The 16,221-nt window shown below is 34.3% G+C and overlaps 2 protein-coding genes across 4 annotated transcripts in view; one reads left to right on the top strand and one right to left on the bottom strand.

The window, feature by feature from the left end:
* LOC114337816 (relaxin receptor 2) overlaps positions 1-16,221 on the top strand; it is an 800,386-nt gene that overhangs the window by 599,682 nt on the left and 184,483 nt on the right. The window lies entirely within an intron of this gene.
* LOC114337817 (uncharacterized) overlaps positions 238-16,221 on the bottom strand; it is a 79,078-nt gene continuing 63,094 nt past the window's right edge. The window contains exon 4 of the mRNA XM_028288352.2: positions 238-8,642. Within this exon, the coding sequence (XP_028144153.2) occupies positions 8,236-8,642 (407 nt within the window). The 3' untranslated portion in view covers positions 238-8,235. The remainder of the gene's footprint in view (positions 8,643-16,221) is intronic.

Genomic DNA, 16,221 nt, shown 5'->3' with positions numbered 1-16,221 from the left:
CTCTTCTAACACTCGCAAGGCGTCTTCCACCTGGTCCTTAAATTGTGCTCTGGGACTGCCTCTTCTTCTCACTCCATCCGATCTCTGGCTATAAATGTGTTTCGACGGCACCGCCTCATTCATTCTCTCTAAGTGGCCTAGCCACCGGTGGTAGAGCTAAAAAAAATATAGCGTCTGCGCCCTAATCCGTTTTCGTTTGCATTATACTGTGACAAATCAGGATAGAAAAAATATAAATACTGATAATAGGTATTTATTAGGTTTTTCGTACAATTACAGGTTATGTATATTATGTAGATTATATTATACGTCTGCATACATTGCATTTTATATAAAATATTTTCCACATAGGAATAAATCACAATAAATTGTAATAAAATTTTTTGTAACGAGAGTTAAAATGAATCTCACGAAATTATAGAAGAACTAAAACAAGAAAACAAGTAGGCCTGAACATAAACTTTCAAAAAACAAAATACATGACCAATTTAGTTACAAGTGATGTTATGAGAAAAGTTGATAGAGAAGTCGGCGGAATACAACAAACCATTGGCACTGATATTCGTGGACTACGAGAAAGCGTTCGATACCATAAACCAGCAGAAAATGTTAAAAGCATTGACAGAATGCCGAATAGACCATCGCTACACTAACATGATAAAATATATCTACCACAATGCAACGGCTAGCGTAAGACTCTCTGATCAACAAACTAATAAATTCTTTATGCAGCGAGGAGTACTGCAAGGAGACACCATCTCACCAAAGCTGTTCACAACCCTTTTAGAACACACTTTTAAGAAGGCAGATCTGAACGAATATGGTATCAATATAAATGGAGAGAAGCTCAGTCATTTGAGATTTGCAGATGACATCGTCCTTATAGCCGATCGTATGGATGATGCAATAATAATGTTGAACAAGTTATATCAGGCTTCCTTAGAGGTTGGACTAAAGATTAATATCAACAAGACGCAAATAATGACTAATCTGGTGCTAAATCGTAATATTGTTGTTGATGGATTGGATATTGAGCAGACTGTATCTTATAAGTACTTGGGATATGAAATTCGGTTGGGAAGAGATAACCAGACGTGCGAGCTCCCACGTCGCATAGGATTAGCCTGGGCAGCGTTTGGTAAACAGAGCTATGTATTTAAATCGGACTTACCCATATGCCTGAAATGGAAAATCTTTGACCAGTGTGTATTGCCTGTACTCACTTATGGAGCGGAAACATTAACACTCACAAATAAGGTAGTGAACAAGATTCGCATAACTCAGAGGGCTATGGAGCGCCAGATGTTGGGTGTCTCCCTGAGGGACCGAATCCCAAACGGAGAAATACGTCGTAGAACAAAAACAACGGACGCCGTCAAAAGAATCGCGTCGCTCAAGTGGAATTGGGCAGGACACGTCGCCAGATTGTCAGACAACCGATGGACAAAACGTCGAGTGGAGACCACGAGAAGAAGCACTACGGAGCAGAGGACGACCACCAACCAGATGGGCTGACGATCTGAACCGTATTGTCGGCAACTGGATGCAAGCCGCACAAAACAGAGAAAGATGGAAAGAGCTGAGGGAGACCTATGTCCAGCAGTGGACGAGTACGGGTTGATGATGATGATGATGATGATGATGATGATGATGATGATGATGATGATGATGATGATGGTGATGATGATGATGATGATATGAGAGTAGGTGGGCACGATATCTATTTAGGGCAGTGATTCTCAACCTGTGGGGCGCGCCCCCCTAGGGGGGCGCGCTTTTTGTAATGGGGGGGCGTGAGTATATAAAAAAAAACACCAACATTGACTAATTTACTAAAAACAAAGCCAAACAAAATTCTGACAAAATAAAATACCCCTGAACACTGACAAGGAGCTACAATTAAAGAGCATTGAATACTAAATTAATACTAATTAATACTATATTAATACTCAATACTAATTATCAACAAATTTAATGTAAATTAGTAACTTCCTTGGGCTTGTTCTGCAGAGAAAAGTGGACCGAAACAGGGTGTAACTAGAACATAATATGTACACATCCACAATAAATTTAACAGTTACAGGACTGACTGAACTGACTCGACTAAGACAAAGACTGGTTGGTCAGAGCCAGAACTGAGAAGATGGAGATGCAGGCAGACGATCAAGAATGTTCAAAATAACTCGGAACTTCCCGCGAAAAGAGACAATCTGTTCCAAATCGGTGTTGAACTTTTTGTCAAAATGCTTAAGGTACATTGTTATTGCATATGATATATTATTGTACGAGGGGGGGGGCGCGGTGAAAATAATTTTGGAAAATTGGGTCGCAAATGGTAAAAGGATGAGAAACGCTGATTTAGGGCATGAAATTAGAATATGGAAAGACAATCATACTTGTGAGATCCAACTTCGTATGGGCTTGGAATGGGCAGCATTTGGCAAGATGTGACATATTCTGAAAGGAATGCTACCGATTTTCTTGAAAAAAAAAGTTTACAACCCATGCATACTGCCGGTAATATAATATGGTTCAAATCATAACTTTGAATAAACATCTGCAAATAAATTAAGAATAACCCAAAGAAAAATAGAAAGGGCAATCTTGGGAATAACAAGAAGAAATATGGTACCAAATAGGATAGTGATAGAGAGGACCTATGATAGATGTAGAAAAATTGCACAAGCCAAATGAAGTTGGATTGGACATGTAGCACGTTTAAATGATAATAAGTGGATCAAAAGACTCATAGAATGGAGACCTTCTTCTTCTTAAAGTTACCTCTCCTATCGGAGGTTGGATATCATAATGGCTATGGTCACTTTGTTGGCTACTGCTCTGAATAGTTGTAATGAACTACAGTTAAACCATTCTCTAAGGTTCCTCAGCCAGGAGATGCGTCTTCTTCCTATGCCTCTTCTTCCTTGGATCCTTCCTTGCATAATAATTATCAGCAACTCATATTTTTCTCCTGTGGTAATGTGACCCAAATATTCCAGTTTTCTAGTTTTTATACTTTTCATAATTTCTAACTCCTTATTTAAACGTCGTAGCACTTCAACATTGGTAATCCTTTGAACCCACTGAATTTTCAATATTCTTCTGTAACACCACATTTCGAACGCTTCTATTCTTCTTATGTGTTGTCTCTTCAATGTCCAAGCTTCCATTCCGTATAGCAATATAGAAAATATGTAGCATCTTAGAGCACTCAATCTGAGAGGCAACTGAAGGTCTTTGTTTGTAAGCAGTGTCTTCATTTTTATAAATGCTTGCTTTGCAGTTTCAATTCGGACTTTAATTTCTTTGCTTTGGTCATTTTTGTCATCAACCAAGGTTCCCAGATATTTGTATGTCTTAACTTTTTCTATTTGGGTTTGCTCTATTATTAACCTTTCATTTCCATGTTCTGTTTTTGAGACAATCATAAATTTAGTTTTTTTCTTGTTTATTTTTAGTCCGTATCGAATGCAATAATCGTTAATTCTATTTAGCCATTCTTGTAGTGATTCCAGAATGTCTGCCATTATAACGGTGTCATCAGCGAATCTTATGTTATTTACTATTCTTTTGTTTATAGAGATTCCATCAGACAGAACACAACCCTGTCTTACTCCTCTCTTTATATCAATATTCTCGGACTCCTGTTCTTCTATCTTTATATTGGCCTTTTGATTCCAATACAGATTGATGATAATTCGTAAATCTCGTCTGTCTATATCTCTGTTTTTCAATAATTCTATTAGTTTTTCATGTCGGACCCTGTCGAACGCTTTTTCGAAGTCGATGAAACAGGAATAAATATCCAGGTTCATATCTAAGCATCTTTGAGAGAGGACATTAAACACAAACAATGCCTCTCTTGTTCCAAGTCCTTTGCGGAACCCAAATTGGGTATCATCCATATCATATGGAGACCTAGAGAAGATAAAAGACACCGAGGTAGACCACCAAAAAGATGGATGGATGACTTGAGAAAAACAGTGTGAAATTGGATACAGAAGCACAAGATAGAGAAAAATTGAAGGGTATGGAGGAGACTTAGGTATATCCAACAGGGGATGCAAGAGAAAGATAAATGATGATGCTGATGATGATGAGGGATTCACAGGTTATACTACAACAATTTTTTTGAAAAAATTAAGTTTTTTTTATTTTTTTTGTTTATTTCCATGTGAAAAATATTAAGTACAAAATCAAAGATAGCTTAAGAACCATCTATAAAAAACCATTTTTTTCTACAACCACTATTCAAAATGCACTTTTCTGCAGAGTTTTTTGTTAAGAAACTTGACATTTTCTCACAGTTTATGGTATATGACATTAGTATGCAGAAAAGTGACGTTTCTGTGCCGGAATAGTATATTGTACAAGTGAGAAAAAAGACATATTTCTCAGGAGCGCAGAAGATTGTTGGCACGAGCCGAGGCACGAGGCGAGGGCCGCAAATCAAGCGAGGGAGAAATATGTAATTTTCTCGTGTGTTGTACACTGTACTTTTTCTATGGATGCGGTTTTGTCAGAAGTTCAAACTTCAAAATTAAATAATTTAGTTGCTTTTAGGTATGTCCGTTCTTTAACGGTAAAATATTGCAAAACCTCTAAATTTTAAAGAACCGCTTGGATTGACATGAAATTTGACATACACATAGCTAACAAGCCAAAGAAAAAAAGTGTTATTGTGCCGATATGTGCTTTTGCCCTGGGGGTGGTTTTCACCCCCTTTTGGGGGTGAAAAAATATTCGTCCAAAAAAAGTTAGGAAATGGATAAACTGACTAATTTTAAGTAACTTTTGTTCTATTTGTTTTTCAACAAAATAACCACGGTTTTAGACGGTTTTTCGTAAATAACTCAAATAGTAAGAATTTTGTCGAAAAAACATTCTTAGCCTGTAAAAAATTTTAAAAAATGGTGTATATATCACGTCTCTACACCTAGCAGAAATATAGCTAATGAAAAATAGGTTCATATTCGTCAAATTCGAAATGGAACACTTTAACGTGAAATAACCAAAAATGAAGCACATTTCGGGGAAAGCTCATTACAACTTATTTAAAATGTTTAAAAAAGCTTCATTTTTGTTTTATAAAAAAAATTTCTAGCATCAAAATTAAACAAGTTAAACTCAAAATAAAGTTAGTCCCTTTTGGTTTTGGTAAAAAAATCGAGAAAATCACCCCCTAATTAGTATCTTAAATGAACTTAATCGTTACGACTTCACAAGTTTCTTGACTCGTGGATATATTGTTTATATGATCTGTAAGTTTCATCGGTTCAAAGTCCTTATTATTGAAAGGGCTGTAGTTAAAAGGGGTTGAACGAGTCACTGATCACGAATGTATGCAAATTTAGAAACACCAAATCTTAATCAATTTTTGTCCAACAGAAAAACAAAAAAACACATGATATTCAGAAAAGCAAATCTGACTTTTTTGTTTTTCGAGATTTTTGGTATCTCTAAAAATTTTTGAGTTATTTTGAAAAAAAGCATATTTTTCAAAATTTAAATTTTTAAAAATTTTACTTTGAAACCAAATTTTTTCAAAAATAAGCACTTTGAATCGATGAAACTTACAGATCATATAAACACAACATAAGTAAAATAATTTGTGGAGCGGTAACGATTAATTTCATTTAAGTTGCTAATTAGGGGGTGGTCTTGCCGATTTTTTTTTTGCAAAAACAAAAGGGACCAACTTTCTTTTGAGCGTAACTTGCTTAAATTTAATGCTAGAAACTTTTTGTAAAAACAGAAATAAAGCTTTTTTAAAACACTTTAAAAAAATTATAATGGATTTTACCCAAAAAGTGCTTAATTTTTTGGATATTTCACGTCGAAATATTCTATTTGAAATTTGGTGAATGTGAATCTATTTTTCATTGGCTATAACTCTGGTTCTACGAGATCCAGAGACCTAACGCGAACACCATTTTTTTTACTTTTTTATGTGCTATATTTTTGCTAAGAACGTTTTTTTTTCGACAAAATACTTACTTTTTGAGTTATTTGCAAAAAACCGTCTAAAAATGTGGTTATTTTGTTGAAAAATGAACATATTCACTCGCAAATAACTCGAAAAGTGTTGACTTGGCGAAAAAGCTCTATAGAACAAAAGTTACTTAAAATTAGTCAGTTTACCCATTTGCGGACTTATTTTGAACATATATTTTTTCACCCCCAAGAGGGGTGAAAGTCACCCCCAGGGCAAAAGCACACATCGGCACAATATCACTTTTTTTCTTTGACATGTAAGCTATACGTATGCCAAATTTCAGGTCAATCCAAGCTGTTCTTTAAAATTTAGAGCAAAAACCGTGAAAGAATGGACTAGTATATTATATGCATTAATCAAAATAAAATACATATACAGTAGGAAAAATGAAAGAATACCCATGAACGAACATATAAAACAGGCTGTATTTTCCTGTCACCGTGTCATACGAAAAATTGGACAGCGCAAGTACATGTAATAATTATTATTACATGTACTTGCGCTGGGCAATTTTCTTTGTGACACGGTGACAGGAAAATACAGCGTGTTTTATAATTAACAGTTATTTTTGAGCAGTTTTGACAGGTAATTCCTGTTAGGTTTTGTTTTTAACACATATATTTGACAACATTAATTATAGTCCATCCGCTATAACTTTTCCCATGCGGTACGATTCATTTTCAATCAATTTAAGTCAAAACATAAATTGAAACGAACGTAGATGTGTATATACATTTTGTATACTATAGACTACAGACATCTGCGTACGTTTCACTTTCTGTCTTGACTTAATTTGATTGAAAATGAATCGTACCGCATGGGAAAAGTTATAGCGGACGGACTATATGTTTGTATTGTGCATGTTACCATGGAAACGACGCTCATAGTATGGAACACCGTAGGAGAACCCGTGAGAAAAAATATTTCTCACTGCATGAGGAATTGTTCGTTTTGAATGTATGTAAGTTGTGAGAGAAGTTGCATATTGTATAGCATCCATAGAAAAAGTTCTTTTCTGCACAGTACCATTACATTCCACAAAAAATATAATTGTAACTTGTTTTGATTAAATTTTTTTATTTGAGATATTAGATTTGATAGTACTTTTCAAAAAAGAACCGGTTTAAGTACATCTCATATCCGAGAAATCTGGAAAATTCGCTAATTTAACAGATTATTTTTGAACTTTAAGGGCCGGTTGTTCGAACGCTAATCAAGAAGTTGATTATAATCAATAATTTATTGTAATCAATTTTCTTGTTGGAAATCAAATCGCGACATGAAAAATACATGTAAAACACTAATCAGTTGTTGATTGTAAGTAAAACAGTAATTAAAATATAGCCGCAGCTTTTAAATTATTAAAAATTGCTTATTATTATTATTGATTTGTAAGTAAAAACAAGAAATTAACTTCAGAAAGAGTTTAATTATGTTTTATTTTAAATTAAAATCAAAATAATAAAATAAATCAGTCAACATAACCTCAAAATCCTTAATCAAATATAATTGTAATTAAATATTTGATAATGATCAGTTTTGATTAGCGTTCGAACAACCGGCCCTGAATTTAGTATTCTACAACTGGCTACCTCATTCTGAGTAACTTTATATCTTTTGTTTACATCTGTGGTTAAAGTGTAGACAAACATATTATAACCTGTAAGACAGTTATTATACTTAATTATCGTATAGAAATTAAATTATTAATGTTACAACTGTTTCATTTCACAATTTTATTCTTAATAAACATTTTATAATTGTCAATTAACCAATAAGGATTTAGCAACCTCAGCAAGATACGTCGAATGAAGTAGGTATAGTGGAAATCAGTGTCTTCATAAATATAACGTCAAATGTGACATTACTTTATAATAATTATTTAAAATAGTTTTAATTCAAACAAATTAAGGCAGTTCATTAATTTTTTAACTGATTTCTGTGTAATTTGTTTAGGTATAAGGAATTTAAATTGATTAGTATTAATTAAATACAGTTTAAAATTTATAATTTATTATAATAATTAATCTTCGTTTGAAAATTGTGATTTTTATTTTTAGCAAAAACTGTGGTTGTAGAAAAAGTATAGTGTGTAACACGTGTGCAGAAAGGTAATTTCTCACTCGTGTGAGACTTTTCAAACTCGTGAGAAATTAGTACCTTTCTGCACTTGTTGCACAATATACAATTATATTACAATCCTATGAAGTTAATATGTAATTACATTTTATTGTTGGATTTTAATAACGATTATATTCCTGATGCGTGTAATACGGAAATCTATGATAGTCATGTTTAACATTATCATAATGTGTGAGATAATGGTTATAGTCGTCATGCCTATCGTGATCATATTTTGTGTGATAATAGTTAATATCGTCATATCTCTCATGATCATAATTGATGTGATAGTGGTTAAGATGGTGGTGTTTATCATGATCATAATTTGGGTACTTAATATATCTTGGGTCCAGCCAGAACTCCTTATCCAAATTACACAAGTCCTCGGTACAATGCTTGCAAGCAATCATAATGGCATTTGTTTTCTTTTTCTGCTCTGATGTCTCAAACCATGTGCAATAGTCAGGTGCTGTTTCGTTTTCATTAGGTTGCCAACATCTTCTTTGGACGATAGGCATCGCTCCATCTAAAATTTTAAAATAAAATATACCGCTGTTGGGCGTGAAAAGGGAGAAATAAATTTTTGACGAAAACGGGCCCAAGTAGCAATTTTTCGACGCATTGGTTGTCAGTACAAACAAATGCACTGTATATAACGTTGCCCGAGAGCATTTTCAGTTGTTTCGGCCAACGACCCCTAACCCGACTGACATTACGATGTTACAACGTTAAGTAATATCTTTAGTTATATGGGCAACTAAGTTATTACAATTGTGACAACTACATATCACAGTCAAGTTTTTTCAACAATCGCAACTACTTAAAAACGTTATAATGCTAAACTAATTTACGCCCATGGGTTTTCTGGCCGACTAGGTAGATTGTCTCTCACGACCACAGGGCCTTTATGTATAGTAGTATAGTTCTATAGATATGTGACACGTTTACGGCAACTTCAGGAGCAAAAAAAGAATTTACTTTATAACCTTACTTTTTTCTTATTATTTTATATTTTATTTTGCTCGAAATTTTCGATTTATTTAACAACCTGTTTATTTGTTTTTTATTAGCTGGTTTCTCCATTGTCCATTGTTTTATCAGTAGATTTGATAAGCTCTAATCTTTGTATCAGCTTTGCTAGACAGGGTTGCCAGGCCAGTTCTTACTCTTTCAGTACTATATCCGTTGCAAGATAATTTGGCTGAAACTCCGACAAAATATGTACTTTTTGTACATATTTTGTCTGAATTCCATCCGAATTATCTTGCAGCGGATAGTAGTTTTGCTTTCAAAAAATCAATAGAAATCAGTAGATTCTTTTTGGGCCCTGTAAATACAGTAAAATCTGTGTTAACGGTTACCTGTCAAAATCGCCCGATTTCATAATCAACTTAAATAAACATTAAGTAAAGTTCACTTTAAAGTTGACATTTACCCATATATGAATTGTGATAAAGGTAGAGGTACCAACTTACTTAAAATTTAAAAAACTGATTATGAAACCGAGCGTTACAATCATTTTGAAAATTCTCCAAACCAATTATATGAAGATTTTCTTATTTAGATCTGGTATTTACCAGTTTCATTTCTAGACAAGGCGAAAACGGCGGGTTCGAAGGGAAAAATATTCCCATGAAATTTTTTTGCATAATCACATTCGTGAGACATCCCAGAATAAGGTTCAAGAAGTCGCCCAAGTGAAAAGTGGGCCAATTTTTTTTTAACAATTTTTTTTAATCAAATTGCAAGAATCAATATTTTTGGCCCGAGCAATTTTTTCTTTAATTTTTTGGACCATTCTGGACAAAAAAGGTCTCTAATAATTTTTCTCTAAAGTTGATCGTTTTCGACTTATAAGCAATTTAAAATTGAAAAAAACGAAAAATGGCGATTTTCAAGGCTTAATAACTCGGTTAAAAGTTATTACAGTAGAACCTCGATTATCCGTCAGGGCACCGGACCAAGGGTATGACGGATAATCGAAAAGACGATTAACAGAACATTAAAAAAAATAAAAATTCATAGTACAACTCTCAAATTTCATTTGTATGGTTTGTTTGACAATATAAGAGGGATTTGTGTTCGTACAATCGAATCAATTTAAAATATTCTGAAATCTGTGTTTGTTTTACTGCTGCTTCAAATTTGGCGACGGCTGAATTTCTTAATCGGCATAAAATCATGCAATCTACTTTATTGGCTTCTTCTTGTTGAGAATACCACTCGATGAATTATTACATATGCGATGCAGCTTCTCTAGATTATTTACGCAAATCATTGTCAGTTACAATAGGTTCATCAATATAGCTACAGTCAAGCTTCCTTGTGTCCAAGCATCAATATAGCTACTGTGTCAGCTTCCGAATAGGTTTGGTCCGCCTTTGTTGCCATTTCAATGATTTCTTTATCTGTCAGCAATGGATAGCCGTTTGTGTCCTCATCACAAATCAAATTAACTTTTTTTTTTATTTTTTTGCATTAAAATGATTACTAATGTATAACTCAATACAACTTCTGTATGTACCCTGACGGTTAACAGAGATGACGGTTAATGGAGAGACGGATAATCGAGGTTCCACTGTATTATGAAAGTCAATATATGACTAAATCAAAGTTTGAAGCCCCCCCTACAAGATCCTGAAGAAATTTTCGTCATTATTTTATTACTAAGCTGTTATTTTTAAGTAATAATAATAAGCGCCATTCACGTGTGCGGGGCTGTAAATGCTGAGTGCGAGAGAGAAGCTATTCCAGCAGTCCTCGCACTCACATTTACAGCAGCGTCAATACGATACAACCACTCATTGTTATTAATTAAAAATAACAGCTTAGTAGTAAATTAATGAAACATATTTCTTCGGGATCATGTAACGGTGACTTTAAACTTTGATTTAGTCACTTTCTGACTTTCAAAATAATAATTTTTGACCGACTTATTAAGCCTTAAAAATGGCCATTTTCGAGTTTTTCAAATTTTAACTTGCTTCTAACTCGAAAAAGATCAACTTTAGAGAAAAATTATAAGAGACCTTTTTTGTCCAGAATGGTCCAAAAAATCTAAAAAAAAATTAGTCCGGGCCAAAATATTTATTTTTGCAATTTGATTAAAAAAAATTGTTAAAAAAAAATTGGCCCACTTTTCTCGTGGGCGACTTCTTGAACCTTATTCTGGGATGTCTCACGAATGTGATTATGCAAAAATATCTCATGGGAATATTTTCCCAACGAACCCGCCGTTTCCGCCTTGTCTATTCTCTGTCCATCTATTATCATCATCTACGTCCTGAGTCTTATTTTCGGTAATGACATTGGGAAATTGTAACAAAATGTCTGAAAATTAATTTAGAAATGGGGTGAATACTATTAAAAAGCAAATTTTATTTTAGTGATAACAAAATATTGAAAAATACCAAACATCTAATAAAAAACATTGCCTACTAGAATTTTTTAAATAATATCAAAAATATACCAAAACAGTAGATATCTACTAAATGTGGCAACGCTGTTAAGGAGAATGATGCACTTCATTGCACTGGTCACATGACCTCTGTCACCCAATAAGAGAGTGCGTTCTAAAGTGGTTCGGTCGGCGATTTAACTTCTCGGTTGTCTCATCCTCTATGGTTGGTAATAAGGTATATTTTAAGTAATATTGGTAATGTTGTTTAATGCACCATTTTGGTTTTTTTGGGATGTAAAGAAAATAAAAACACAAAATATAAAAAATGCAGGCATTTTCTAATACCTTTAAAAGCACCATCAATACATTAAATTTATACAAAACATCTTTAACATAAATTCTGGCTTTTATATTAAAATTAGATTTTTTAAATTTACATATTTTTTGTTAAAAAGGTGATAAAAAATGAGCGCGTGTGTTTTTTAAAGGTGGAATATTCATATTTGACGGTAATCTGAGATGCGTTTATAAATTTCACATCAGGTAATTTTGTTTATAAGTCCTTATTTATGTAATTATATAAATTTAAATACCTGATATGATGTCAAAATAGTTTACTTTTTATATAGGTAAAAAAAACATAACCAGTCCGACTCTTTGAGCAACCATTGCACGCAGGCACTTTTTATAGTCGCTTCAGTTGTCTTATGCAACGCTTAATGTTGTCTAGGCAACGTCAAGACAACTCAAAAATCGTCCACCAAATTAGTGCAGAATTGGGTCGTCTTCTAGGCAATAACAACGTTGTAACAAAACGTTGCCACGCAGTAGACAACGTTGTCGCGTCGACAAATTGCTACTTGGGGGATTTAATGAAATATGGGTTAAAAAAAGATGTTTTATTTGTGGGTAAAAGGGAATAAGTCAATGTAGCTAAAATTGAAGGTTAAATTGATTGTTTCAAAAGAGTCACTTACAAAATAATACATAAAATTTAGTGTAAAAAGGTATATGTTAACATATTTCTTTTGACACTGGCTATATCAGTATATCTATTAGTGAATAATGAGACAACTTAACTGGTCCCTTATTCGCAGTTAGCTTTTAATGCAACGGGATATTGCTTTCTAGGCATGGCCAGAGGCGGCTTTACCTATTGTGCAGGGTGTACGGTGCACACGGGCGCCGGGATTTTAGGGGCGCCGAGCACCAAAGAGCGGGTCCTTTACTTTGTTTCAACATAAAATATGAAAATTTTTTAAATAGGAGGCGGAAGATGAATCAGTAACTGACGCGAAAATATATTTTAAAGTAAATTTTTACTATTACCTATTAGATACCTCAATTACTAAATTTGACGAACGCTTCGAACTTTTAAAGCAAAATAATGACACTTTTTCGTTCCTTCAAAAATTAAAACACTGGTAGGATAAAACACTGCAGTATGCGGAGCCCCGCATACTGCAGACTTTTTATCGGCAGATAGTTTAGTCGGGATGGGCTGTTAGTACGCATACTGAGCCAACTAAACAGTCGGGTTGGTGAAGAGGGCGCACACTATCAACAGCCGACCGACTATTCTCGAACGATTTAGTACTAAAGTTCTTATTTGACTGTTGAAGTTAGTAGTCGCACAATGAAAAAATTATGCAGACATATTATCGCTCTAATATATCGGAGGAGGAAATCCAAGAAGAGATTGCGAGAGTATTGAGTGCATCATAATTTACAGTGAAAGAAATAAGACGACGTGACGGTTAAAAGTAACAGACGTGATCCAGAAGATTGCCATGTTAAAATGGAACTGGGCAGGACACATAGGAAGAATGGAAAACAACCGTTGAACGAAGCAAATTCTTAAATGGCGACCAAGGACTAGCAAAATAAGTAGAGGCAGACCTCAAACAAGATGGACTGATGACATCAAGTGAATGGCTGGTCACGAACGGATGCAAAAAAAAAACAACAAACTAAAACGAATGGATACACTTAAGGAAGGCTTACTTCTGGCGATGGATGGAATAGTTGTTGATGATGCTGATGAGATGAATTCTCAGTGATAGATTATTTAGTGAAAAATTCTACACAATGTATTCTAAATTACTTGATTACCCAAAAAAGTTTTTCGCCTTTTATCGGATGATCTAGTCACCTTCAATGAACTAGTCATGCTAATTGGGCCATGCAGGTTTCTACAATTAACGATTGTGAATTAGACGATGCCATTTTTTCGCTAAATATTCAAAAATATTCGCACTGCACAAGTATTGGATACCAAAACTAGGAGAGAATTGAACTATCGACCGATAAACAATCGTCGTGTGTGCGCAAGTTCTAGTTAGCTCACACTGATTAAACTGTCGGCCGATATTTGGCCGACAAATTAGTTTGAAGGCAAACTATCTGCCGATAAAAAGTATGCAGGGGCTCTTTTGGGTAGGTTTTTCTGACGCCGTGAATACCTATTAGCTCCCGACATCATTTAATATTGGACTATTTACATCTGGATTTTTGTTTACAATATAAGTGTACCTAATACCCTATGTACTAGTACTAGGAATAGGTAGGTACCTATTCGACTATTCCATTTTGACTGCGCGTCTACCAAAGGGCGCCAGAGCATCGACTGCACACGGGCGCTATATGGGCTAGAGCCGCCTCTGGGCATGGCCGACATGTGGTATTGGAACAGCCCCTGCAAATGGTTAAGTGACATACTATATAGTATGTGAGGTCCGAGATTATGTTTGCATTTTTAATATATACCTACAGATGGTGACATAATATAAATAAAGACAGTATTTTTACAATATTTACTTAGTTAATAACCTGAATGGAGAAAAAAGTACCAGATGAATGGCTAACATCACATATTACTCCCATACATAAGAAGGGACCTAAAAATAACCCCAAAAACTATAGGGGAATTGCAGTCATCAGCACCATTGGAAGATTATACTCCAGGATATTAAGAAATAAAATAGAACAAGAAATTCAACGAAAGCAAGCTGAAGAACAAGCTGGTTTTCATGCGGGACGTTCAAAGGTAGACAATCTCTTCACTTTAAAAAGAGCACTAGAAAAAAGAATCAAAGAAATCAGGAAACTCACTTCGCTCTTATCGACCTAGAAAAAGCCTATGATAGTGTCCCCATAATAGATCTATGGAAGTCAATGAAAGACATCGGTATCGATGGGAAACTCATACAAGCAACTAAAATGTTATATGAGACCACTAACACCAGAATAAAAACGGCAAAAATTTCACTGAAGCATTTAATACTTCAAAAGGCCTCCGACAAGGATGTTATCTATCTCCCACTCTCTTTAAAATATACCTTGACCAATCCTTACAGAGGTGGACAAAAGCAGTAAAACCGATGGGACTGAAAGTGGGAGACGACTTCCTATTTACATTATACTTTACGGACGACCAAGTTGTTATAGCTCAAGATCAAGGTCACTTAAGCTATATGATATGGAAGCTAAATGAATATTACCAACAGGCAGGATTAGTAATAAATATGGATAAGTCAGAATACTTCATAGCGGGAAACGAAGACATTGAAAACCTACCATTGGAACAAGGACATATTGTTGGTGTGAAACAATGCAAATATTTGGTAGCTATGTTTAACAAACGAGGAAATAGTGAAGATGAAATACGACACAGGATCAATAAGGGTAGAAGCATCACTAGATCCCTCAATTCAATTTTATGGGACAAAGATATCAGGAAGGAAACAAAGAGAAGAATACATGAAAGTATAATGAAGAGCGCTACAATCTACGGTGCAGAAGTTTGGGACATAAGTGCAAGAAATAAAAGGAAGCTACTTAGTACAGAAATTAACTTTTTGAGGAGAAGTTGTCTGATTTCGAGATTAGAACATATAAGAAATGAAACAATTAGAGAAAGTATGAAGGTGGAAAAAACTATAATAGACGATATTGAAAAGAGGTTCGGTCACGTTAAAAGAATGAATGAGACTCGCTGGCCGAGCAAATTATTAGAGTGGGTCCCACCGGTGAGAAGAAGAAGAGAACGACTACGAAGAAGCTAAAGGGATAATATTCAGGAGGCAATGGATTCGAGGCAATTAGATGAAGATATGTGTTACGATAGAAAAATTTTAAAACTGGGTATGGAGAGGCGGCGACAGCCGTAGAAATCTGGTTAACCTTTGTAAAAGATACAATTCACAAGCTCACTGCTATTTATGGCATGAATCTTTAGCAAAACGTGGCCGAAGTGAAATTGGTTCCTGTCTATATCAACACCTTACTAAAGATTTAGATTCTAACGTCGAACACCTATAGTCCAGGGCGCATCTGTTTTGAGATGGACGTTGAGAGGTGACTCAAATTTTTTTGCAGAAATTTCTTGAAAATAATTCATATAATAATATTTGAGTTATCCTCCCTCTCAAAAAGGTCCGGAACATTGTTTAAATAATCAAAATATCAAAAATTGAAGGAAAAATTCGATTTTTTTCTTCGTTTTTTGATTATAACTTTAAAACTATTCATTTCCGAGAAAAGTTGTACTGACATAAAAGTTGCATAATTAAATTTCCGCAATATAGAATTGGTTAAAAATTTAAAAAATAGTCACCCTAGTTGCAAAATAGCAATAATTGCGAAAAAAAACCGTACAAAAACAAGTATTCGAATTTTACGTTTTTCAACCAGTTATGCTACACTT

This window comes from Diabrotica virgifera, chromosome 2 (genome assembly GCF_917563875.1).
Source record: "Diabrotica virgifera virgifera chromosome 2, PGI_DIABVI_V3a".
NCBI classification, from domain to species: domain Eukaryota; kingdom Metazoa; phylum Arthropoda; class Insecta; order Coleoptera; family Chrysomelidae; genus Diabrotica; species Diabrotica virgifera.
This window is presented reverse-complemented; position numbering and strand designations above follow the sequence as displayed.